The sequence below is a fragment of the Anser brachyrhynchus genome (genome assembly GCF_964034855.1).
Source record: "Anser brachyrhynchus genome assembly, chromosome: 3".
In the NCBI taxonomy this organism is placed as follows: domain Eukaryota; kingdom Metazoa; phylum Chordata; class Aves; order Anseriformes; family Anatidae; genus Anser; species Anser brachyrhynchus.
In genome coordinates this window covers 109,474,203-109,499,191 of record NC_137696.1, presented here as the reverse complement: position 1 = coordinate 109,499,191, position 24,989 = coordinate 109,474,203, and the positions used below count along the sequence as shown (strand labels likewise).

The following is a 24,989-nucleotide window of genomic DNA, read 5'->3' as shown; positions in this document are numbered from 1 at the left end:
AATTGTTCTCCATCTCTTTTCTTATTTAGAAAGTTTAGTACAATAACTTGCCTTCAGAAAACATTTGCTATCAAAGAATATGGGCTACTTAGTTATTTCCTTGTCTGAAGTCACAATTCTTGATATCCAGTATGATTTTGCTGAGCTTTTTAAATGATTGCAAGTCATAAATAATGCACACCCTTGTAAAAGGGTGTAAAAGATCCATCTACCTGAGTAGTCATTTACTTTAGAATCATACTAGAATGGGAGCAATAAGTCATTCTTTTAGATTTGTTATGATAAAACAGGTGAATTCTGTGGTAAAACCAAAAAGGAGCATGGGTTTCACAGAGATCATAAGCCATATGCTCAGACGCTGGTGGAGCCTGTCCCTCAGCTGGCATACAGAGGAAAAAATTACTGTCTAGAAATCAGTATAAAGAGCCTAATTGAACATGAGGCAGAGGCAGATTAGGAGCATGTGTAAACAGGAATTACTTTACTGCTGTGACAGTAATTTACCTGCACTGCAGATATGCTAGGAAAAGAAGGTACCCCATGGGAAGCTGCATGTCTCTAAGAGGGCAAAGCAAGATCATAGAATCATAGAATATCCTGAGTTGGAAGGGACCCATAAGGATCATCAAGTCCAACTCCTGGCAACGCACAGGTGTGCCCAAAAGCTTAGACCATGATGTTTGTTTGGTTTAGACCAAGATGTTTGCCTCAGAGGTGGGACAAACTATGTGGTGCATTTACCTTACCTCTTGGCTTTCAGCTGAAATACTTTTAACTCCAGAAGAAATCCCTTATTTTAGCAGGATTAGTGTTCTCTGGGGTCTATATCTTACTGGTTCTGGACATAGAATTTTATGCCCAGTCTACTGCAGAGAGGCTGGTAACAAAAGAGGTGACCATGTAGCCAAAAAGAGAAGAACAGTTCATCATACAAAGGGCAGCCAATACATATCTGGAATTTGAAGAAGATATTGACTGTACCCATTACCATGGTAATCATGTACATTAACGTAAGTTTCAAAGCACGAGACTTTCTTATTTAGTACCTACAAACTGAATATAAGACATAAAGGGTGGTGAATTGGATAATGGAGAACAGATCTCAATGCAAAGAGTCAATGCAATCAGAGATCTGTGTGCACGTAAGTCTTTCTCACAGAGAATTTAATCTTGATAGCAGGGAGATTCCTGAATGCCATTATCTTGCTTAGTACAAGTGGTTCATCAGGATCGTATTTTGTTATGCGCATTGACTAACTGTTGATCTTTCCAAAACAACAGAACCAATGCCTTAGGCCTCAGAATCAACTCAGGAGTTGTTTGAAGACTTATAGAGGTGTATAAATACCATACTGTTATAAATTGCAGGAGAATTATTCCTTTTTTTTAAGACAAGAAATGTGGCTGCTATTATTTTTTGCTTGCATAACAGTCCATCAGTTTCTTCCCAATTTGTATGGATGTGTTAAATTTCAGTCGTTTGCCCTGTCAGTTTTTCTGATACATGGTACATTATTTTCTCTAAGACGCTTAAGTGGTAGTGATTGGCAGTATGTGGTGAATAGAAAAGGGAGCTTTATTTTAAAAGGAAGAATTATATCTAAGTTCTATGTGTGAAAATAAAATATAGGCACTCCATTGTAAATTATATGTTGCTGTTGTTGCTGCTTCATGTTATGTTGAAGCACCACAGCCCATACAACATTCAGCATATGCAATGGCCCTAAGTTATTAAAGAAGAAGCAGGCAGTCATATATCACAGTGTCAGCATCAGCAACACCCAGTCAGTTAATCTCTAGCAGTCTCTGGTATAAGTTAGATTACCCTAGAAGTATGTATGCAGTCTCTCTCTTTGAGTAGGGAGTTGAATATCAAGTATAAGCTTTCTGATGTAAAAACAGGAAACAGGAACTGTACTTTAAATGCACTAGCAATGATGCTGGAATGCTTCGGCTCGTTTGGTTTACCAAATGATGGCAATAGAAATATTTAGCTGTGCCATCTTTTAGTGACTCTGCAAAGGAAAAATAAACCATGATATGATTTTCATGTCCTTTAAGGTGCAAAGACCTGGCTGCAAACTGCAGGTGGTCACCAATCTTTTCAGACTGGAATATCAACTTTGGTATTAGCCTCTCAATCAGGAAAACAGCTGGTCTATGGATGTAAATAGCTGCTAAACGCATGTGCTTAGTGATTCTTCATTTCCATTTTGAAAGATCTTCTGTAGTAACAAGTACTATGTGAAGCTTTTTGGTGACTGTGGTGATGACATAGTTGTAGGTTACATGTTGAAATATTTCTACATTGTGCCTACGGTACCACATGAGTAACCCACAAGGTGGACAAATAAATAAAGACAGAAGCCAAGCTTTCACAGTCTATATCCAGTAACGAGTTCCACCAAGAATTCTGAAGTTTCTTACAGGACTTGCATACTTCCCTGCCTTGCCTTCTCTTTCTTCTGCTTTGCTTCACTTTGCTTTGCTTTCCTTTTCACCAACCAATCAAGCAATTTAGCAGAGGCTGTAATCACAAAATCAGAGCAAACAACAGGTTTGTGTGAGTAGAGCTGGACTGAAGTTTGTCCATTTCAAAGAGGCAGGCTCTGAAGTTGAGGGAAGGTGACAAGAAGCATGCTTCCCACTGCTACCTCTGCCAGGAAGATTCAGAGCCTTGGAATAAATGAGGAGAAACATTCCAGGAGATATAAGCAGCCTTCTTGGTGCTTCCTAAGCACAGAAAGAATCAAACATTGCTTCTCCTTGGATGCAGTTGAAAGAGCAACTGAAAGACAATTTAAAAGAAAATGAGAAATATGACCAACTTTTCTCTAGGTAACTGCTTCTTCTGACATAGCTGTGTCCAGGATGTAGATAACAAGGAACAAATGTTACCAATTCTGGGTACAATAGATCAGCAGTTTTGTTTTCACCGATGACTAATAGTGATCAATGGTAGGTGGTCTGCAGTTGAAAACTGGAACTATATTAAGAATTATTTTCAGTATTATCTTTAAGTAAAAGTTATATTATAAGAATGAGGAATTATTTTTTTTTTTTTTAATTTGAGTGACAGCAATGGATGATCGGTCCTAAATGTTTGTGAACCAACAGCTGAAGGACAGCATGTCCCAATGAAGTGCTGCTCTCTGCATCTAGAAAATGACTGAGGCAGTTACTACTTTATGCTGGTTTGGGTTAAAAAGCTCATGAATGAAGGGGAATGCTCTGTATCAGAATTCCTGTATGTGGATGTAAAGAAAAAAAGAGAGAAGACAGAGTTAGAAGAATGGCAAACAGGGACTAAGACAACTGCTTGAGGTACCAAATGCTGGTAATAAGACTATGCCAGCTTGGAAAAATTATGTCACCTTTGGAATCAAAGCAATTAGTCATAAGTCACTTCCTTTTCTCCTTTTCTTTCTCAGAAAGATCAACATTTACATAGATGAAGTTGTTTATGCATGATGAAATTTGTTCAGTATTCTTTGTGCTTGAGACAGATGAGTCTGTGTACACTGGGTACATGTAGGTAGTTATGAATACTGGAGAACACTCGCAATTACTATTACTTGGGCTTCACACTTGAGAACAATGACATCCACCAGTAAGGAAGACAACACTGGAAAAACCCAAAACTTTCCCTTCTTTTTAAAAGGGTAGATGATAGAAACCATGTTGGTGAGCTGTTACTCCAACACCTTTATTTATTTATTTATTTATTCATTCTCGTAACCACGAAGAGAGGTTAGACAGCCCCACCCTCTGAGATGGAGGTTTTCTCTATGGCAATGGGTAGGGATTGTGTGCCCCTTTCCTTCAGCCTTTTAAAACTATCAATAGTGTTTCTAGTTTTAGAAGAAAAAATAAATGTAATATATTCAGTGTTTGTGATAAGCAAAGTTTAGGTTTAAAATGAGTCATTCCTTGCAATTAGAGACAATAAAAAGGTATGTGGAATGGTAAAACTGCCATGCACACCTCTTTAATCTAGCTTCACGAAAGATATGTTTGCCTTGCTAAACACTTAACAATACTGACAGTGGAACAGAGATGCCTTGCACTCACACATTATTTGATCAGGCAATTTTTGTTGTACTGTACATAGCTAGAGAGTTGCTTTAAATACAATAAATAAAAGTAAAATCTTACACAAGGCAGCACGGCTTAGTAATTGCTGTTTTGGAGCTCACGTCGCTGCAGTTATTTAGCTCAGCATTTCATCTCCAGCTGCAGCACAATTTTTGCCAAATATAGATAAATGAAGTTAAAGTTATTGGCAACGACTAGTTCTGTATCCCTGTTTCGAGTTCATAGATTTCATAGGAAAGGCCTTCCTTTATTTTTGTAGCTAGCAATTGTTTTGAACTCCAACGTTCCACTACAACAGTGTTTTCAGTTCTACTTTATCAGACAGATACTGGTAAACAGAGAGAATGACCAGGTTCCCTGTTTGAGAAATACACCACATGAAATGTGAGGGAGGAACAAGCTAAGAAACTGAACCTCACCCAGCATATTTCAGGGGTTTAATGTAATCTTGATACCAAATCTGCAGACAGGGCCTTTCAGCGTGGGATGTGCAACTCGATGGAGTGCTAATTTAATTACTTTCTGCATTGTACAGGATGGCCTGGTAGCGGGGTCTGCTGCAGACCAACCCTCTCGCTACGAACTAAGTACAGATGACTTTCTGGCTTCTTTGGACCTTCTGTAGAGAACAACTCCATCCAGCCAAATTTAACAAATGAGACACTAGTATATAATAGATACATAACATTGAATGTATGCTAAGTCACTGTAGAAACATTTACTACTAAATAAACGCAAGAATTATAAAATTTAAACTACATATACTCCTATTTCTTCAGATTAGTTCAGTTCCTTTTCCTTCTCACTCTCACACACACATCAGATTTTTTTATTTTTATTTTTTTTGGTTCTTATATGTAAACAAGTAAGGGGTGGGTCAGGAAATGCTGGTGTTTGCCCCTGACCCACGTGGCTGCTTTTGCTTTGATCTGTGATCCCTCTTTAAAGGCAGGTAGACAAGGTTTCTACTCTCCTTTCTACTCTCCAGAAAGCAAACTCATGGAGCTTTTATTTCGAATAGCTATGCATAGTAAAACACATATCAAGGAGTGCTGTGAAATAGTCTAGGTGGAAAGGAGAAAGTACTTTTTTATGTCCAAACACTGTCCTAGAGTTTCTTTCCACAAACCTTCCATATTGACAAGCATGTGTAAATCTTTTTTCGTAAGCTGCTTTCTCTGTGGTAACTTCACTTGGGAGCATAGCTTTAGAAGTTCTCTAAAACTCTAATATTACATTGGAAAGATGCATGGTTTGCCAGTAAGATTTCAAAGAGAAATTATTTTTTTCAGAATTAGAAGAGCAAACAATTTTATTTATTTATGTCTGTGAAATTTGCCTGATTCATGCAGAGCGACTGGTTTCAACCAAAGAAAAGGCTTCTCCTTTTTGTAACTTCTCATCAACTTTACCGACACTGTGAGTTTCACTTCACAGATCCTGTGTCACCCTTTTTTCCAAAATAAAACTTGGGATGTTTTAATGAAGTTGTAGCTTTTTAATTGGAAAAAAATGACCAAACAAAATAAGTGCTGCTGATAACATAGCAGCAAGTGAAAAACAGATATTTGTATTTGCCTGCATGTTATGGAAGAGGACAAATATGTTTCCTTAGCTAACACAATGATTTTAAGCATATGTTATGAAATGATCCACTTTTCAGATTGCACTTATTTTGATATTTCTTTAAAAAAAAAAAACCTGCTACGAACCTCTTTTGGCTCTTTTGAAATCCACCAGCTCTCACAACATAGGGTGTGTAACTTCTACTACTATACTATAAATATAGCATTTGCTCTCATAGTGTGCTTTTTCTTTGAAATAGCTGAAGCATATTACAAATAGGATGAATTAGGAATGATGGGGGTTTTCACATACGAAATTTTGGCGAAAACAGTCTTTTTCACTTTTGAAAATATTTTTTGTTATAAAAATAGATCTTTTTTTTTTTTTTCCTTTGAAGTCTGTCTTGAGGAAAAAAGGTACTGTTTCCCATGAAGACAAAAAAAAAAAGCATATTTCCACTTCAGTGAACAGCTGCAACACAGCAATAAATTTCCAACACAAAATTTGGGATTATCTTAATTAGAACCATTATTTAAGACATAGTCTACCCTTAATGGGTGAATTATAGGTATTTTATGAAAGAGTAAGCAGAGATATTACTAGTTCTTTAGGCTTTTAAGGTGAATTGGTGCAGTCAGAAGAGAAGTATAGATTTTGCATCCCCAGCTCCTGTTCACAGCACTAAATCAGCCAAAAAATAGTACTTCACAATATGAGGGAGAGCAACTGGAGCCTTTTCCAGTACGATTCTGCTTTCTCACGAGATCAAAAGGTAATAGTGAATACAATTTTGATGTTCCAGCTAGTTTCTATAGGATTGTTATTCATGTTATTAGAGTTGGTGAAACACGTTTCACCCGTGGATTCAAAGAGCACTTTTCTTCACATTTATACTCTGCCATAACTTCCATTAATGCAGCTATCCCTAATTTTTACCAACACAGGAGCTAGACAAGAATCAGGCCCACTACTCTATACCAAGAGGAGATTATTTCTTAGGACTAGACAAATATCTCTGGTTCCTAGTGTCTCTCACTGGCTGATGTTTACTCCCTGAGATAACTGCACTTTTTTTGTGGCTACTCCTACATGTCATTAACCATGTGGTCTACAATGTATTTTGGATTAACTGAGTCTAGCTGGCTTTTGCCAAAGAGCATACTGGGCCATGCTCTCTATGTCTCTGTAGAAACCCACCTATAGCCCAGCCCATTTTAATGCTTTTTGGTTTGAGAATGAAGTTATTAGTTTCACAGTCAAATATATGCATTTCTCATTCTGGTTATTTTCTTCACAATTAATCAATCTGACTAGGAGGCTGATCTGATCTCATCAGCTACGTAGCTAGAAAGCAGAGAGAAAAAACAGAGCCCTTCTGATATGGTGGCTGCATTCCTTCTGTGTATGCCTCCTGGAGAGTGGTTTACCACAGAGTCTCCTGTTTGTACATATAGGGCTGTCCTCCCCCTTTGCGACATAACAACAACATGATGTGAAAATAAATTGAAAAACTCCCAGGAATGTTCCTCTCCAAGGCATATGTGCATATCCAAATGCACACAAGTGAGCTCGTGTACAAACTCAAATGAACGCAATATGTGTGCACACGCACAAACTCACGTGCTGTCACATTTGGCTCAATAGCCAGCATGGTTAAATAATGTCAATAGCAGAAAGCCTTACAGTGCTGACACTTCCTCTGGCTGTAAAATATTTACTGTTCCTTTAAAACTGAGAATAAAAAAAAAAAAAAAGGTCAGTCTGTATACCGAACAAGGAGTAAAAAAAAAAATCCTTTCTTTATTAGAAAACACTTGAAACTTATCATGTGCAGCAGATGGGAGTAGAAAATGCAGCTTGAAGACAGTTATATAAATATATCCTTGATGTCTGTTTTGCTTTTCAATTTGCAGTGAAAAGTACAAAGGTAGAGTACAGCGCCAGTCAGGGCTGCACTGTGTCTCTTGATATCCATTCCAGATGTTGGCTAGACTTCGTGGAGCCAGGCTTATGGCACTGAGGCTGGAGCTAGTTGTCTTTTCCTCCAGGTGTGATGCTTCATGCTGATCCCCCCACATGCTAGCCTGTCTTATCCAAACACACTAAGCTCTGTGACAGGCATCTACCACCTTTTTGACCAAAATTCACCTCTCCCCCCAACCCCCCCACCTCTATGCTTTCCACCCAGCCCAACTTCTTTCAGCTTGATGGGCTCTGCAGACAAGCCCACTTGTCCCTGCCTATCATTCTGTCACTTCAAAAGCAAGTCCCCCTAAAAAAATGAGCTCTGACGTGGTTCTCAAATAATGCTAGTCAGTTAGTAGCTGCTTTGAATATTCCTCTTTGTGTTTTGAGAGTGTCTGGAGGTACTATTTGACACCGAGTATGTCTGCCAAGCCTCTAATGGTAGTTCTCTGTTTGTGCATGCTTGTAAAGGATTTTACACTGTAATATTTTAACTCCCTGATTAAACATTGCTAAGCACAGAAGTATATCATAAATCTTACAGGCGCCAACTCCATTTATCTGAATGTTAGTTACTGTCTACGGTGGGTAAACAAATTACAGCACAGTTTATTACAATATATGGGGCCACGATGTAGCTCTATTAATATCTTGTACCCCCTGGAAATATATTGTTGGCTCACAGTCTGAATTTTCTCTCCTCAACAATTAAAAACAAATTCTGAATGGAGGGTGGGAGGGTGCGTGTGAGAGGGAGGGGGAAGCATCAGGCACTTTCAAGGGGAAACTTGCTGGGAGTAACAATAATGAGCTGCAATATCAAATTACTACTATCCTGGGTTTGAGGTCAGTACATATTGAGCTAGTTGTAAGATATTAAAGTAGAAACTTTTCTAGTTTGGAATGTATTAATGCTGCTAAAGCTGCCAGAAAAACAGCTAGAAAGCGTTTGAGTTGGAGAGGGCAAAAACAAAGGAGAATGTTAACAAGCAAGAGCATCAGAGTCTCTTCCCTTCCCAGCTACATGCAGCACATTTGCAAAGATCATTCTCATTAATGCTAGCGGGTTTAAAGCACACAGATCCTCCACTTGTTGATAGGAGATGAACCCTGGAGAAGTTGCAATATGTCCGAAACCATCTACAAAAATAAATAGTCACTTTTTTTTTTTTTTATCAGTTTGCTTAGCCTACACAAATAATCCCAGTTATGTGAATTTATTGCAATCAATGGAAGCTCTATCTTCACAGAAACTTCTGAAACTGCAGAATAAATGACTGATTAAAGTAGGAAATTAAACCTTTAGCAATTCTACCGGGAGGCTTTTAGGAGGACTAGTTTAATCCTATTTAAGATGGCTTGTGATATGTTTCAACACAGAACTAGGAGCAAAGAAAGACATACTATAAGTTTTAAGAAAATTCATGGCAACTATTAAAAATAATTAAACTTCTAAAAACTGGAATAGGATCAAGACTGAAATAGTATTTATAAATCCCTGTTTACTTTTGATGTTATAAAAGCACCATTGCTGCTTATGCTCATGCATGGAATTGTGGCTAATAGACTGGCTCTTACTGGAGCTATACCAGCTGGAGATTACTTGCAGTGGTGTAATCTTGATGGCAAAATAAAAGTAAGAAAGGTAAGAAATAGTTTTTCCCCTAATTCTGCACTAATGCCTGCAGGGGGGCTGGCGCTGAAACCTCCGATACAAACTGACAAGTCTGACATCATGTTCAGTGGGAGCAGGCACCGCTAGTTGCTATCTCCCTTCCAAGAAACCACAAAACACCAACATTTTACAGACTGGAAAAGAGTTCATTACTTGCAGGGGTAGGGCAGGATAACGTTCCGATGTTCTTAGCTGGGCTCTAGTGGCCAATAACACAAACACCATACTTCATGAAAGCAATTGGGGCTTGGTAAAAATAGAAATCCAAATATTTTGAAAGTTTTTTGCATATTGTCAATACTGTAAATCACCACATGAGATTGTGTAGCAACAGTTGAAAATATGTCTTTAAATAATGAAATTAGAACCAGGGAATTTTACCTAAGCAATTCGTTATTATAACAACAACAACAACAACAAAAAGGAAGGTTAATTTCTTTGCTGGCCTTTTTGTAATAAGGTCAATGGATTTAGGCCAGGGCTGAACTCAGTTATGAGTGTCTTAAAGAAATGCAAGTGCTATGTTTGTGTCAGTTTGTAAAGATCTTGTTTATATACACACTCACTGCTCGATTCAACAGTGGGTTCAGCATTCTGGCCTGATCCAGCAAAGCATTTAATCACATGTGTAGGCATGTAGGCAATTTCTTTCACATCAGTTAAACTATTTACGTTAAGCACGTTGAAGGGCCAAGCCTGCAATGGATTTATTGTTGTTTTTTAAATGCCATGCAGGAAAAGCAGTGTAATTCACAAAGGTACTGTCAGGGCACGTACCACCTCATTACTGCAAAGAGAGCCCCAAGGTGCTGAGCCCTTCTTGCTCATGCTCTAATTGACTCTATGCAGATAAAGAGCTTCAAGTATCTCTCACAAGGTGTTTAGGACACATCTCTTGATTACTGAGGTAGAAGATTCAAAAAACGCGTGTCTTGGTTTCTAAAAGAACAGGACCGTTTTGCACCCTGAAATATTTTGGGTAATCAAACCAACACTTCAGAAAGTGTTCTGATCCTGGAGGGACTCAGCCTGTACAATCCTGTGAAGTAGAGGAGTGTTTGTCAGAGGGATGCCAAATAAACCAAAGTGTAATTTCCTGTGGTTGAGCATCTGCACCTCAACTGGAACTGATTAGGAAGGTTTGAATCTAATAACTGGAAAAAGAGGGGCAGGAGCAGTCACAGGCTTGCAGAGGTTCTTTGGAGAAGTTAGTTAACTGGTGAGGGGACCCTATGGAGATCTCAGAAGATATTTTAGCAAAAGCTGATAGCTGGGAGAGCAGGGTAGGAATAAAGGGAAGAGGATGAATAAAACCTTGAAAGGTGAACTAAGGCAAAGATCAGAATAGGACAGTTAGCTGCAGGAAAAGGCTTTGGGCAGGAGAATAAGAAGACAGTTTGCTTGCAGGCTTCTCACTAGAAGAGTGGAAAAGCAGAAGAAAGAATATCTAGCATGTTGACTTCCACTTAGACTTCCTATAGCAGATTACAAAGAGCTGCTGAAGGGCTTAATTCTTACCTGGTCCTGGAGAGAGGTGGGAAAACATCATGGTGGAGACTCTGACGTAGTAGAGAAGATAATCATGGGAAGGTCTGCAGTGAATCCTTAAATAAGAAAGCCTGAAAGGAACTATGAGGACCAACAGAAAGAGTTGGTACTTAAGATGCTGTGTTAAAGAACATGCTGGGGCAAAGGATGCAGACAGAGAAAATGGCTTTGTGTTGAGACTTTTGGTGAAAATGATGAAGCTTGTCAAAAGGGACTGTAGCGTTTATTGGCACTGTAATACTGAACTCTGTTCTATATACTGGATTTTTGTGAATATTCACCATGCATGTTAACGAGCAAAAATATTTTATTCACATTGTGTAGCAATAATTTCAAATGTCATTGTTAAATTCACAACTGCTTATATTTGCAAGGAAAACACTATTACCTGAATGAAATCAGGACACAAAACCCAGTAATAGAGGATCTAATGTTCAATCCCAGTTTATGACTTTTGAGCTTTCAAGCACCCTGAGACTTTTTGGCACCTCTCACAACAAAAACACATTGGCAGTAGTGTGAATCTGACTCAAATCAACATTGTTTTTTGTTTAGTCAGCAATGGGATTTTCAATTAAGCTGTAGAAGATAGACACAATTTGAATGTTACATTCATTAATCTTTTCATTCTACTTTCCCAGAGGTTTTCTGGAGCAGTGGTGAGTTTTAAGATAGGGAGAATCAGATGAAGTAATAGGTAAAAGTTACTTCAAGTGTAGTGGCCTGCATGGTAGAAAGCATGGAAATGCTCATGAGAGAAGGAAATGAAATGAGCCCATGGTCTGAACCGCAGATGTAGTGACCGGTTAAATTCATGTACGGAAAATCAGTCAAGCAGTACTAACCACAAAGTTACAACATCTGGCTTATGAAGTCACTTATCCACACAGTGCTAGAAGCTGGGGTGATACAGCAGACAAAATATCATACTATTTTCATATCCTTTCTTTAAGCATCTACTTTCACCTCTGTTTAAAGACACTGCTTAGATGGACCTTTTGGTTTGACCTTTGTGCTGTGTTTCTCAAGGTCAGTCATGGGAATTCCCAGTCACACAGATCTCTTCACAGAATTTAGTGACAAACATATTTGTGGGCAATTCCCACAAGTCATGAAATTCAGCACAAGCTTAACAAAAATAAAAGATTAATTTACACAGATTAGTAGTTTGCTAGGAATGCTTCCTTCAGCTCCACACTGACTGCACTCTGTTTCTTTCTACAGATGAATTTGTTTCATGAGTTCTATTGCTCAAGCTCCCGTATTTTCCAGGGGCTATATTTATATGCTTACCTACTGGATATAATTAAGCTGATTTTTTTTTTTTCTTATTTTTAATTTCAGGAATTTAAATGAGGTTTCTGTGTTATGGGTTATGTCACCTAGGTTCTGCTTATGCTGAATGCTGAAAGATAGACATGTTGACTGCATGATGTTGATCTTCAGTGGTTTCAGCAAGCCTCCAGAGGTAACTGTCGTTCTCTGTGAAGATACAGGGAACCCCAGGGTATTGTGCTTTTAACGTCAATGACTCAGTTAGACAGTTGCAGTTACCATAGCTGAATCTCAGGTCTCCTCAGCTCTGTACTTTTGGGTCGACAGCAGCTGGGAGGGAGCTAAAGGTGGTCGTGTTCACGTCTGTAGCAACAGTGGAGAAGGGCTGAAAACTAGTAGACCATCTGCCTGCTCAGAGAGGTTGCAGGCAAAACGCCTTAGGTAGCCCTGGTGGAGAAAGCCATACAACCCTATTCCACTAGTGCTGTTGTGCAAGGTGTCCCCAGTACCCACAACCAGACTGAGGGAGTGATGGTACCTGCACTCCCGATTCATCTGGTCACGTTTTTCTCTGGCCCTGTAATGGCACAAGATGCCCTAGCTACTTTCCCCACTGTACTTAGGTAGTCCATATACCACCTGAGCCCCTTCTGGATGCTTTAGAGGTCAGAAAGACCCCTGCACATTTTGTGCATTGGCATGATCCACGCAATCAGCCAAAATTCAGGCCTACACGAAGACTGCCTGTCATAAAAGGGAGAGCACGTGACAGAGTTACTCTCATGTCTATAACAAGAGGAGCCAGTATGCTAAGAAAGGAACACATAGCTGCAGGCTAGATGAATTAATTTTTCCAGGACTGTTTGTGTCACAGCCTTGATAAAACTCTGTTCTCTTTGTACGCTCCAAGATGCTGTGTTTGGGTAATGTTACAAGGTATCTAAGTGTTTTTAGCTTTCTTATGTCTCTGTTAGATTTAGCCTCCCTTTCTGGCAGAGTTCTTTGATATGGATATTATCTATTACTGTTTCAGGGAAGCAAGACTGCTATAGCCCATCATTTCCTCCCCTACTTCTCCATGTGCATCTTTTCCCAAAACTCCACAATGTTATCAACATGCACTTGCAATTTTCCCTCTCAAAGGCATGGGATAGCTGAGATGAACAGATGGGTTGAAAAGCAGTCATGTCTTACTTCAGCTAGCATTAGAAGTACACATCTGTGCATAAACGTTTCCACATTCAGCCTTTTGCTTCAGTTTCCTCATTAGCTTGGTTTGTTTCTGTTCTTGGGTCAAAATTTTCTGGGTTGTCCATGATGTTTCTCTAGTTTCAGGCCTGAATCACTGAGTCTTTCTCAGTCCTGCAGCTAGCTGTCTGTTCCCTCTTTCTTTCTTCTGATGTGATCTCAGAGGAAACAACTTCTATAAGCCCCTTTCCTATACCTCAGGTGATTGTTAGATAAGGTTTATCAGATGATCTATTTCTCAGTAACTAATCTGTAGTTCAATTATTATCTTTCCTGGGAATCACACTTGAAATAACCGTTTGCTCTGGATAGTTGCCATCTTTTATCCAAATGCGCTCCATTTAAATGGAGGATCATCAAAATTTAATGGCTCACTATTTTTATCCAAGAGCCAGGTGCAAGCAACTTTTCTGTCACCTACTGTGGGTTTTATGTCAATATGGAAGCACAGGATTGGAAGAAGGAACCGAGTGTGCCACATTCCTGCTGGAACTTGCATACTGACAGATGTCCATAAGAAAGATTCCAGTGTCAAAAAGAAATCATAGGTAGAGAAATTCCCCAAACTGTCTCAATCTGAAGTGCTGTTTAACCATATGTCTCATTATAATTAGCACTAGTAGGATGCATATATTCCAGATCTGAGTTGATAAAATATATTCATTTTGATAGGATGATTTTATAGAAATCTAAAATATTTTCTGCCTAAGCACGGAATGCAACTGTCTTTGCCAGCGATCTGAAGTCAGACTCATTGAGATGCAAGCACAGCCTCGGAAAATGGTACCTAACTTCACTGAACACATTGATCTCCTGTGGCTCCACCATATCCACTTCTCTGCCACCAGTCTGCAGGACTTTGTGTAGCTCAATGTCCATCAGCCAAGAATGGATCCAGTACCACCAGCGTGAGAGATCCTGTCTGTTGTACAACTGGTACCTCTCACTTCACGGGATCATTCTTCTCCTTTATTTATCAAGGATATGAATCTCTACATATCAAACTAAAATTATTTTTGTGTGAGATAGGAACAACTTCCCGATTCAATTATGAGTTATGTAATCATTATATACACCTTGTATTTGAACTTGTGCAAAGCATAGATCCAAGCTGGATGGGCAGCCCATGGACTCTGAGGGAGTGGAATTCACATCTTTTTCACATACAAGGTTTGAAAGGAATGAACTTCAGAAATTCTAGCTCAGCAGATCCAAATCCTGAAAAATTTTTCATCTGGGATTATAGTAGAAACATATTGAGTGAAGAGACCAGCTAATTGTTATCGCTGTCATTCTTATGTAAGAAATGCCTTTGGCTGCTTATGTGAATGGAATTAGAACATAAATTCTTGACAACTTTAACACATGCTACCTGAATACCCATCTGCTTAGTTTAAGAACAAAAAAAAGGGGTTCATTAATGTAGTATTGAATAAATTAGTCACACAGCTATATGTGTTGAAATGTGTTACAATATTTAGCACTGCTTCTTTTTTTTTTTTTTTTAAACTGTATCTTAAAACGCCTGCTGCATTTTTCGTATAAAAACCAAATAGCAAATTGGATCTGCATCTAACAAAAGAAATTCATGTTTTGAAGTTGCGGAGCAGTGGCTGACCACTCATACACATGGGCTGACTAGAAATGTTGCTTAGAAACACCACGTTATCAAAGAGAACCCAACATCAGGTTGGAGTGTTTCCCAGACAGCCGGTTAGCGGTGATAATTTGCAATGGAAAATTCTAATATCTGTTCCAACACTTCTTTATTTTCTAGATCGTCTTACTTTTCTCTCTTCTGATTAGTTGTCATTTCACTTTGCAATTTACTTCTAAACTCTGATTTGGAAGATAGTATAGAGGTATGCGGTTTTGGATTGGTAAGTGCTTCAGCAAGTATTAAGAAAATGTTGTTCTGTAGAATAAAATATATGGAAAATCCATGATGAAGGAACTGCAGTGTAAATTAATGTTATTGGCATTGGGACTGATTTAGCTAGCTTTTAATGTTTTATTTTCTCTGTATACCCTAATAAGCAACTACTTATATTTGAAAGATCATAGAAGAATTTACCAATTCTGTACAGATATAGGAATTATCTATCCACGTATTTCAATCATGTCCTAGGTAGAACAAGTGGATGATTTTATATTTTCAAACAGAAAATTTCCAAGCAGGGCAACTAAAGAAGAGCATTTGTCCCATCCCGTGAACGCAGGAGGATTGGACAGACTCCTCTCATACTCCAAGGCAATTTCATATTGCAATGGCCTGATGTCTGCTTCTCTGGTTTGTGCCATGACCCATAGCATCTGTTACCACAACTGCCATGTCTGGAATTAGGAGCAATCAGTCACAGTAGGACATACAGAGAGGGGTAATCTCTGAGCAAGCTGGGTCCGAGACTGTTTAAGTTTTACAGATATTTACAAGTCAAATATTTGTATTCGTACTTATACATTGAATTCTGTATCTTATAGAAGAGATTTCACCCTGTTCCCCTTGAAAGATCAGCTTCTGATCCAAAGCTGAGCCCTTTCGTTGGCTCAGGGGGAGGAGTGCCATCTACTGAGTCTCATACATGAGTCTGCATTTCATCTGCCATGGTTTGTTTGGGGTCCTCAGGGAAGTGCCCAAGCAGAGTACAGCAACTTCTCTTTTTCTTAAGTAGAATCCTTTTTGTTAAACATACATTGTAAGTTACTGGATTTCCCCAGCAGCCTTTCTCACTGCTGAGCCCAAACCTCTTTTAGGTCTTTCCCTACTTGCTTTTTTTTTTTTTTTTTTTTCAATTCAAAGGGAAACATGCAAAGTAGTGCCACAATAGAATCAAAGCTGCTTCCCTGATCAAAACAGGTGGCAAGACTAACCAACATTTTTGCTTCTCTCCTATCTTAAAATAGGACAGCTCTCTTCCTTGAAGCTACCACTGAATCGTGCAGACAGACCTCAGCTCTTTTCCAGCCCTTCATTTACATTTCAAGCCTTTTCTGAGGAAGAGAATAGAAGGTTAAGTTTTATGAGCAACTGGGAAAGTAGAGAATAGCAGGATTGTGTCTGTGGGGAGTTTAAGGGCATGTAGGACTGTGTACAATACGTTGTGTTTTCAAGACCATGCAGGGGCCTGCATTTCTCCATTGCTCAAAGACTACTGCCAGTTTCAGTAAGCACAAACTGAAATGTTTAGGTTACTTACAATATAAATGTCCCCTGCCGGAGATATCCTTCATGTGGGAAGGTGAAAATGAGTTGTGAAAACAGAGTGTAGAAAATGTAGATGACAACAGAATGTGAGTGAGAGATACGCCACAGAAAAGTAGTAGAAAAATGCATCTCCACGTTTACAATTTCCCTGTACTCTAGTATCAAATTGCAGTTGGTAGGGCCTGTAGTTACGTGAAAAAGAACAACCAAAAAGCTGTGTCTGCACAGAGCAGAAACCTACACAACTCTCTGTGAAGTTCACACCTTGACTCCAGTGTCCAAGCACTGAGTCCTGTGGTCACAGAGGAAACGATCACGTCCTGTCCTGGTGGTGCTCAGCTGCGGGGTGAAGAGCGACGCTGACCTCTTGCAGTGACAGCCAGCCGCTGGCCAGCTGAACCTGCTCCTGTAGGTGTCACACAAAGGGAACAAATTGCAGTAGTAACGACAATTTTTCTTTTTGAAAGGAAATAAAACTCCTGAATGACATCTGAGTGGAGACAATTTGATTGTACAGAAATATATGCTCACACCCCAAGCCAGACCATAGTGCAGCTACAGCTGAAGCGGTGGAGTCCAAGGTAGCTTCCCAGAGCAAAGTCAGTGCTGTGTTGGTTTGGGATTAGCAGGTAAACCAAGTTGTGTGGCATTGATTCTGTTTTTCTTCTTTCAGATGAAGCACAGAACTATGCTGCACCGAAGGAAATTTCATATTAGAGCAATATTAGCTCAGGTAGCTTTGTCCTGGCTTGATGGCACACTTTAACTATGTCTTATGTCTTATTAAAGAGAAGTTATCCAGTCAGGGAGGAGACACCATCATATGCACTTCAGATAGCCATTCATCCTGCTCATGTTCTGGCTCTTGTCATAGGGAATTTCCAATGAATCTTTGGATTCAAACTTAAAATAAAATCAAAACAAAGCTCTTAAAATAATGCACAAATGCAGGGGGAATAATTGAGAACTATGTACAAGAAGATGTCAAATGGTGATAAAGAGATGAAGAGTCAAACTGATGGCAGTCTTGCTCACAAGAAATGGTGCAGTCCTGAGCATGGAAATGCAGTGACTGGCAATGTGACAGCTACAGTCCTGCACTTACCATGGCTCTGGCCCCATCCGCTGGCCTTAAGTAGCTGCCTGCCACTGTTGCAGATTGATTTATCTTTGATGAGGTTTAGAATTGCCATTAAGGAGGATCAGGGTTTAGGCACTTCTGTATTTTTTTTCTTTCCTTTTTTTTTTTGATTTTTAAAGGATCATCTTAATTATTTTTTGTGTTTTTAGGAAGTTGACATATTCATAACTCTGGAGAAACAAAGAAGGCCATTGTGTAACTATCATCATACCATTTTAAAAGGACCTGCTTTCCTCTAAGGTCAATCTGCACTTATATACACATGCATATGGAAAAAAAATATATATCCATAGGTACGTATATGTATACACACATGTACACATATACATATGTGCATTTTTGGGACATTGTTCAATTAATTAATGTTTTTCATTGAATTTAGCAGGGGAGGACAAGAACTTAGATCCTCTCTAATCTTCAAGTTCTTTGAGGACATATTTTTTTTTTGACATTTAAATTGTACATATTTTATACAAGAACAAGTTTTGGAGCATCTGAATTACTTATATTCGTAAGGATATACTCAGAATTAGTCCTGTATTGAGTAGAAGTTGCTTACTAATATGCTTACTTATAGCATTCTGCATATAGAAAAAACAGCAACAAAAAAACCCTCAAGGAATAGCTAAGGTATCTCAATATTTGGTTGTGACATACTCAGAAAGCATTTTGTTGTTGTTGTTATTGTTGTTTTTTGTTTGTTTCTGTACTTCTGACAATATTTGGCAACCTGGGAACTTTGTTTTATGTACAGTCTTAGTATTTGTTACATTCACAGAACACACATAATTGCAAATACTTCTTTGATCAGAAGCAGGCCAGATTTCCCTTAACTATATAAATTTTTCAATGAAATCAGTCTTTTTGGTCTGAGAGATTATTTGGAACAAAAATGGCATATTTTCAAGTAGACAAAAAAAATCACCTTCCCTTAAAATGGTTAAGCATTTACAAATATCTTAGTAATGCAAAAAATTGTTTCCAATGCTTTCAGTTCTGTTGCAAAAAATTCTTCATGTCCTGTGATATTGTTCATGAATCACTGAAAGAACACATTATTCTAAGAATATTTTTGAAACCATTTACAAATAATTTAAGATGTACAATATTTGAATATATATTAGCATCACTGTTTAAATATTTTGAGGTGCTTCTGTCTCATGTAATTTTAATATTTTAATACCTGTGCTGGAGTAGCACATGGTGCTTGCAGAAAATCAGTAGGTGGTGCTATTCTATATAGCGTGCCAAGTTACTTTTCTGTGTTTGAGCAAATGTTCAGTCTTGAGAAGAAATACGTAAGATATGCTACTTTGTTAGAGGGACTTTTAGGATTAAAAGTGGCATTTTCTTTATGTTTCTCTGTTCTCCTGAAGTTTCAGACAAAGTTGTTTGCTGCCAAACAGGCTTTGGTGTTAGACAAAGAATTCTGGAAGAAGAGATGTACAGTACCTATATTCCATTGAGCCCTTCAGCCCTTAATTTTTCAGAATATTCCCAGTCTTTTTTTTTTTTTTTAATAGTTACTAGGAACTGAGCTACAAAGCCCTAAAGGTACTATTGTTCAGAAAAAGGAAATATCAGCATCACAGGGAGAGACTGGTAGCCTTTCTTCTCAAACTGAAACATAGTAATGCAGACATACGCACTCCAAGGGGATTTGGAACATACTCATCAGCAAGGGATATGTCTTATCTCTAAATGGATATTAAATTCAGCACATGGGAACATACGAAAGGGCAGGTGTATGCAGCTACCTTTCATTTCCCCAGAAGAGTAGCTGGGAGGAGAAATGGAGCCCTGGCTCCAATGCTGTCAGTGGTGTGCACCACTGAAGGAACCAAGGGTAGAAGACTGCAAGAATGGAGGGTTGAATAGATGGACAGAGAGACAGGATATTTTCCTCTGAAAATGTGACTTGCTGAAACTATACACTCCTTTGCTCTGAAAACCTTGCTCTTGCAAAATGTGTATAATATTTATATGGAGGATAATTACTTACCTTTGTGCTGGGTTACCTGTTTGGATCAAATGAAGAAAAAGAAATGGTGCTGTGGACTTGCCAAAGAACACATTGGCAAACAGTATATATACTTACAATAGTGTTATTGGTTGCAGTTTTATCTATGGGACGGGAGAGAGGAAGAACTTTAGCATCATAAATAGAAGGACTGAAAAGGATGAAAACACCATTTTTAAGGTTATCTACCTAGTTTTAATTCTGTCTCTCTGCATACATTAACTATAACAGTCTGTAGCAGTGCTTGCTAGAAACTAAATGACTGTTCCTTACAAAGTTGCAAAGATAAATTTGATTCTACAGTGCTAAAATACACAGGATATTATAGACAATATGTTTAGAGTTAAAACATGCCTCTTTCCCAGTGGATTTTTTTTCCCCATAATTGATACGACATGATCATTTTTAATTACAGACTATTTGTATATTTCATTTTAAAAATACTCTCACCTCTGCTTTTTATTTAAACAAGTATGTAAATATATATATATTTCATTTTTGCTTCAGAGTCACTTTTATTCAGTGCATCGGACAGAAAGTGCGCTTGCATGAAGGGTGTTTGGGTAAAGAGCATTCTGTTTCGGTAAAGAGCATAAGGCCCTTGTCTCTATGACTGTGCACAGAGAATGAGCTGGGGAGCTGAAGGAAGGGGAAGAACAGTTTTCTGTTTCTGGTACAAATTTTCTCTGTGACGGCAGTTCTCGACAGAGTTCTTTTGTGACTAGGCAAACATTATTTAAATCTTACTCTTGACCACAAACTGTGCCTTCCTTGCTTACAGGGAGCTTAACATAGGATGCTGTTACAGATTTACAGGAATGCTGACTGCTAACATACAACCAATGCCAATTGTTGCTGTGTTTTAAGATACATGAAGATCTTAAAAACATCAGTTATTCTGAGACATCTGGTTCTAGATGTCTCAAACTAGGATCTTCAGTTGGCAAACACTTCTAAACTGAAAATTTTAACTTTAATTTTTAATTTATTCCTAACATATTAAAAAAAAAAAAGTTGATAATGTCCTAGAGGTATCAGGCAGAGATCTATGCATCTAAGTTTGGGAATAATTCAGTTGCTCTGGTGACAGGCTGGACAAAAAGCCCATAAGGAATTTGTACTACATTATCTTCACATATTGAGTGAAGAAAGCAAAGAGAAAGTGAAGAATGAGTCAAGGTCTTGTGCAACAATAGGAGGTGCTACAGATATGCCATGATTCATCCTGTATCACCTCATGATATATATTCCTAAAGGGGGATGAATTAAGGCTTAAAAGACAATATTAATTCAGTCGTTTGCTATTCTTTGAGTGGTAGGTTTTGTAATACTAATGTCTTGTGTGTATTTGAATGTACCCATAAAGAAAATTTCATTCCAAACCTACATTACAGTACATTGGCATTGGAACGGGTTTCCCAGGGAGGTGGTGGAGTCACCGTCCCTGGGGGTATTCAAAGAAAGGTTGGACGTGGTGCTTGGGGACATGGTTTAGTGGGTGATATTGGCGGTAGGGGGATGATTTTGAAGGTCTTTTCCAACCTTAATGATTCTATGATTCTATATATGTGTGTTCAGCCAGATGTATGTCCATTTACATTACATAATGTTGTGTAGATTCAGAATTACATTTTCTTAATGAGTACATGGCAAATCTAAACTTAAAACATCACAAGAATAGTTACCAGTTTAATGCTTTTCTCTAAAATCTAATGCCAAAACAAGTAATGCTTTTTGTTCAAAGAAAATGTCTAAGCAAAAGAAGTGTTAGTCTTTGTATGAAAAAATAAAAATCTTTGGGCTAAGGAGGAAAAGAAAACCCCAAATCTGCCCTTTTTCTTTGGAGTGAGGGAGAAAAAAATCTCTCAGCCATTAATGATCCTGAGATTTCCAGCTTACTGAAGAAAAAAAAAAAGTTTCAGACATAAGTCCTCTCCCCACACACCTTTTTCATTTTTTCCCAGATGCTTGTAATAGAGAGGAAAAATGAGGAGAGGAAAGATGTAGTTATCTAGCCCAGTGAAATGTGGCTAGCTGGCTCCAGATTTTCTTCATTTTTCTCCTTTCATACTGATAACACCTTACACATTCATTTGTATTTCACACAGGCCCCGGAGACCTGAAATAATGATATGACTGTATGTTGTACAGCTGATGGATTCTTTTTGTGTGTGTGAGTTGTCTTGCTTGCTCTATACAAAGTAAATGGTTCAAATGAACTTGTGTATTAAAGTTTTCAAGATACACTATGACTGGTTATAATTTGGACAGAGACAGCAACTTGAACGAATGCTTAAAATGTCTTGCTTGTCATTGTTATTGTTACTTCAGACCACATTTTCAGAGGTTGGGGCTTATTAGTCAAATATTAAGGACCATGTTGCGTTGTCAGGAGTAACTTTAATCTTTTACAGGATTTGGTTTATGGGGCATTAATACGTAGGGAGAAAATTTGGAGGCATTACATCTGTCTCCTGATTTGTATGAACTTCTAGTAGTAGTAATTGATTGCTGGCCTTTGTGTGCACATACAACTGTACACATATGGTTAGCTATTCTGCCACGCAAGTGAAAAATGGATCCACTACTTGTCTGTAGGCTCCACAAAGGGAATATGGTGTGTAGTCATGTTACGAAATACTCTGCATCTGGAGTTAAGGCAATAGTTGTTCACAAAGGGGTGCAAGTCACACAATAGGCTACTTTTCAGTAATTACTCCTGAGTTATTTAGGCCCCAAGTGCATATAAAATGAATTAAAAGAAATAAATTTTGAGTTGAAGGTATTATATCCCTCTCCTCTTAATTTCTGTGGAAACCTTTAAAAAATCCCAGCTCCCTGCTGTTTTGGAGTAACAAACCTAACAGCACTGAGCTAATATACATGAACCAGAAAGAGAGATTGGCTGTTTTCAGTTCAGTCACAGGCTGAAAACTCTGCAAAAAGTAGATGAAAATAGACCCCAAAAGAACATAACTGAGAAAAGCGTCATATTCCAAAAGGCTTTCCTATTGTGGCTTTAATAGGTTGGATTATTTTCTTCAGGAAATCTTGAGTTTAATCTTTCTCTAAAAAGTGCCAGACCTGAAGAGCTGTGTGCTACACTTATTATTATTATTACTATTTTGCTTACTGCCTTACTTCTTACATCATTTTATTTATAATGAGTTTGCAATTTCTATTTATATTAAAGACCTTTTATGGGAAGGATTTTGATTCTTAGTCATCCATAAAATGCTCAGTGCTATGTAGATAATACATATGTAGAAAAAATATTTTATAAACAGTATTTTCCTGCTGGAGTAAGTGTCACACTCACCAAACAATATGCTTCTGAATGAGTGATAATAAAATTATAGCTATACCTTCATCCTGTGTTTCATTGTACATCTGAAATGGACATATTTGACACCACAGTTGCAAAGGCAACACACAGAAGTGCTGCCTGACAGTTAGAAGTGAGTTGGCCTAATTCCAGAAATGTGGCTTTTATGTGTGTGTGCAAATCACTGTGCAAGCCTGCTTTGCATGACCCTCTGGAAACACACTCAAGAGGTGCTTGCTGTGCCTCACTATGTCCACACCTGGTCCTTAGGGCCTGGAAATTGAGTCAGGCCTTTTTGTTTTCATAATTTATTGCCAGAAGTGAAGATGCAGAGGCACATACACCAGCAGGCATAGGTCTGTTCCAGGGTTTCCAAAAAATGGTCTCAGGGATGATTCTGGGTTGAAAAAAGGCCTCCTAATTCTCCATGGGTCATGTTTTTACACATGAAGAAAACTTCCTAAGTATTTCTGGGTTACACCTCTGTGCTTTCTTCTGTGCAGCCTGTTACAGTAAGAAAACTCTTTAATTTTGAGATATCTGTTTTCTTTCTAAAAGCTATTTTGCCACAAGCATGTAGTAAGTGACCAGAAATGGGTGAAAGCTGTAATTTTTGCTGAATAAAAAACAATCTCTGTTCAAGTTAATACCTCATCTAATGAATGCCTCCTTTGCCATTTTTCTGCTCTTCTCCCCTCTGTTTTATTCATGATTCATATTTGTCCTGTCCTCTCAAAGACAAGAGTACATGGATTTGCTATGTAGGAATTTTAGCTTTGCATGACTGTATAGTGAGCAGTGTATTTTTGTACACATAATATAAAAATTGTATAGCAATAAAATCTGTTGCATCCATTCTCTCTGGGTCTATAATTTGGTATGACTATGAGCTCTTTACTTTGGGTGATGATATATATGGCAAAGCAAGAACTCAGTATGGAACTTCTCTGCCACATACTACTAGCTTTGCTGTGGTCCTAATGCCCAAAATGGCTGCTTGCTCTGCTACAAGGGGGGACACTTGCTTGTGTTTTTCAATTCTCTTGAGGGAATTCTTACCTGAAGGTAAATTCTTTACTTAATCTGCAATTGTGGCTAGCCAGTTTGTGAAGAGCAAGAAGAAAACTCCTTTTGTTTATTCACAGGCCTGTTATTTTTTTTTTTATTTTTTATTTTTTTCCTGCAGAACACAAAAGAATTGGACTTTTGTGAATACCACTTGCTGAGTTTTGCTGTCTTTCCTCATTCTAGCTATAGGGCCTCTATAAAAATTGCTTGCAGTGGAGCTCCTGACCAAAACTAGAATCACAGAATCACAGAATTGTAGGGGTTGGAAGGGACCTCGAGAGATCGTCGAGTCCAACCCCCCTGCCAAAGCAGGTTCCTTACAGCAGGCTGCCCAGGTAGGCATCCAGACGGGCCTTGAATATCTCCAGAGAAGAAGAGTCCACAACCTCCCTGGGCAGCCTGTTCCAGTGCTCCGTCACCCTCACCGTGAAGAAGTTCCTTCGCATGTTGGTTCATCTAGTTCCTTCACAACTAGGTTCATCTCATCTCAGCTAGGATTTCATTTCCAGCACAGAAGTCAGTTTGTTTTTGTAACTTCACAATTTTTCTTCTGGCTGAGCTGGAATAGAGTTGTAAATGTGAACCAATGGATTCTGAATTAACCCATGGAAACTCCACTGAGTTCTATACTGGGATTTTAAATCTAGGTAAAAAGAAAGAGATGTATATTTTCATGAATCGGAAAGAAGAATAACTCCTGGGAATTATTCCACATTTTTCCTATGTAAGTATCAGGCTCTTGAATATGGTTTTGAATAGAAGTTAGGTGTCCAAGCTTAGCCCTCCAAAGTTACCATCAAAAGTAAAAGATTATTAAAATTTATCATTCTGTCCTTTGAGATGCATCGTGCAGAGTAA

The 24,989-nt window shown here is 38.3% G+C and overlaps 1 protein-coding gene across 4 annotated transcripts in view; it reads left to right on the top strand.

The window, feature by feature from the left end:
• The window catches only part of LOC308193277 (uncharacterized protein), a 216,924-nt gene that overhangs the window by 32,958 nt on the left and 158,977 nt on the right, over positions 1-24,989 (top strand). Inside the window, exons 5-6 of one of the 4 annotated variants that reach the window (XM_080587794.1) lie at positions 17,251-17,310; positions 17,868-24,243. The exons of the other annotated variants lie outside the window; for them this stretch is intronic. Coding sequence (XP_080443920.1) covers positions 17,251-17,310; positions 17,868-17,957 — 150 coding nt within the window. The 3' untranslated portion in view covers positions 17,958-24,243. Of the gene's footprint in view, positions 1-17,250; positions 17,311-17,867; positions 24,244-24,989 lie in introns of those variants that run through there. 4 annotated transcript variants of the gene reach the window in all.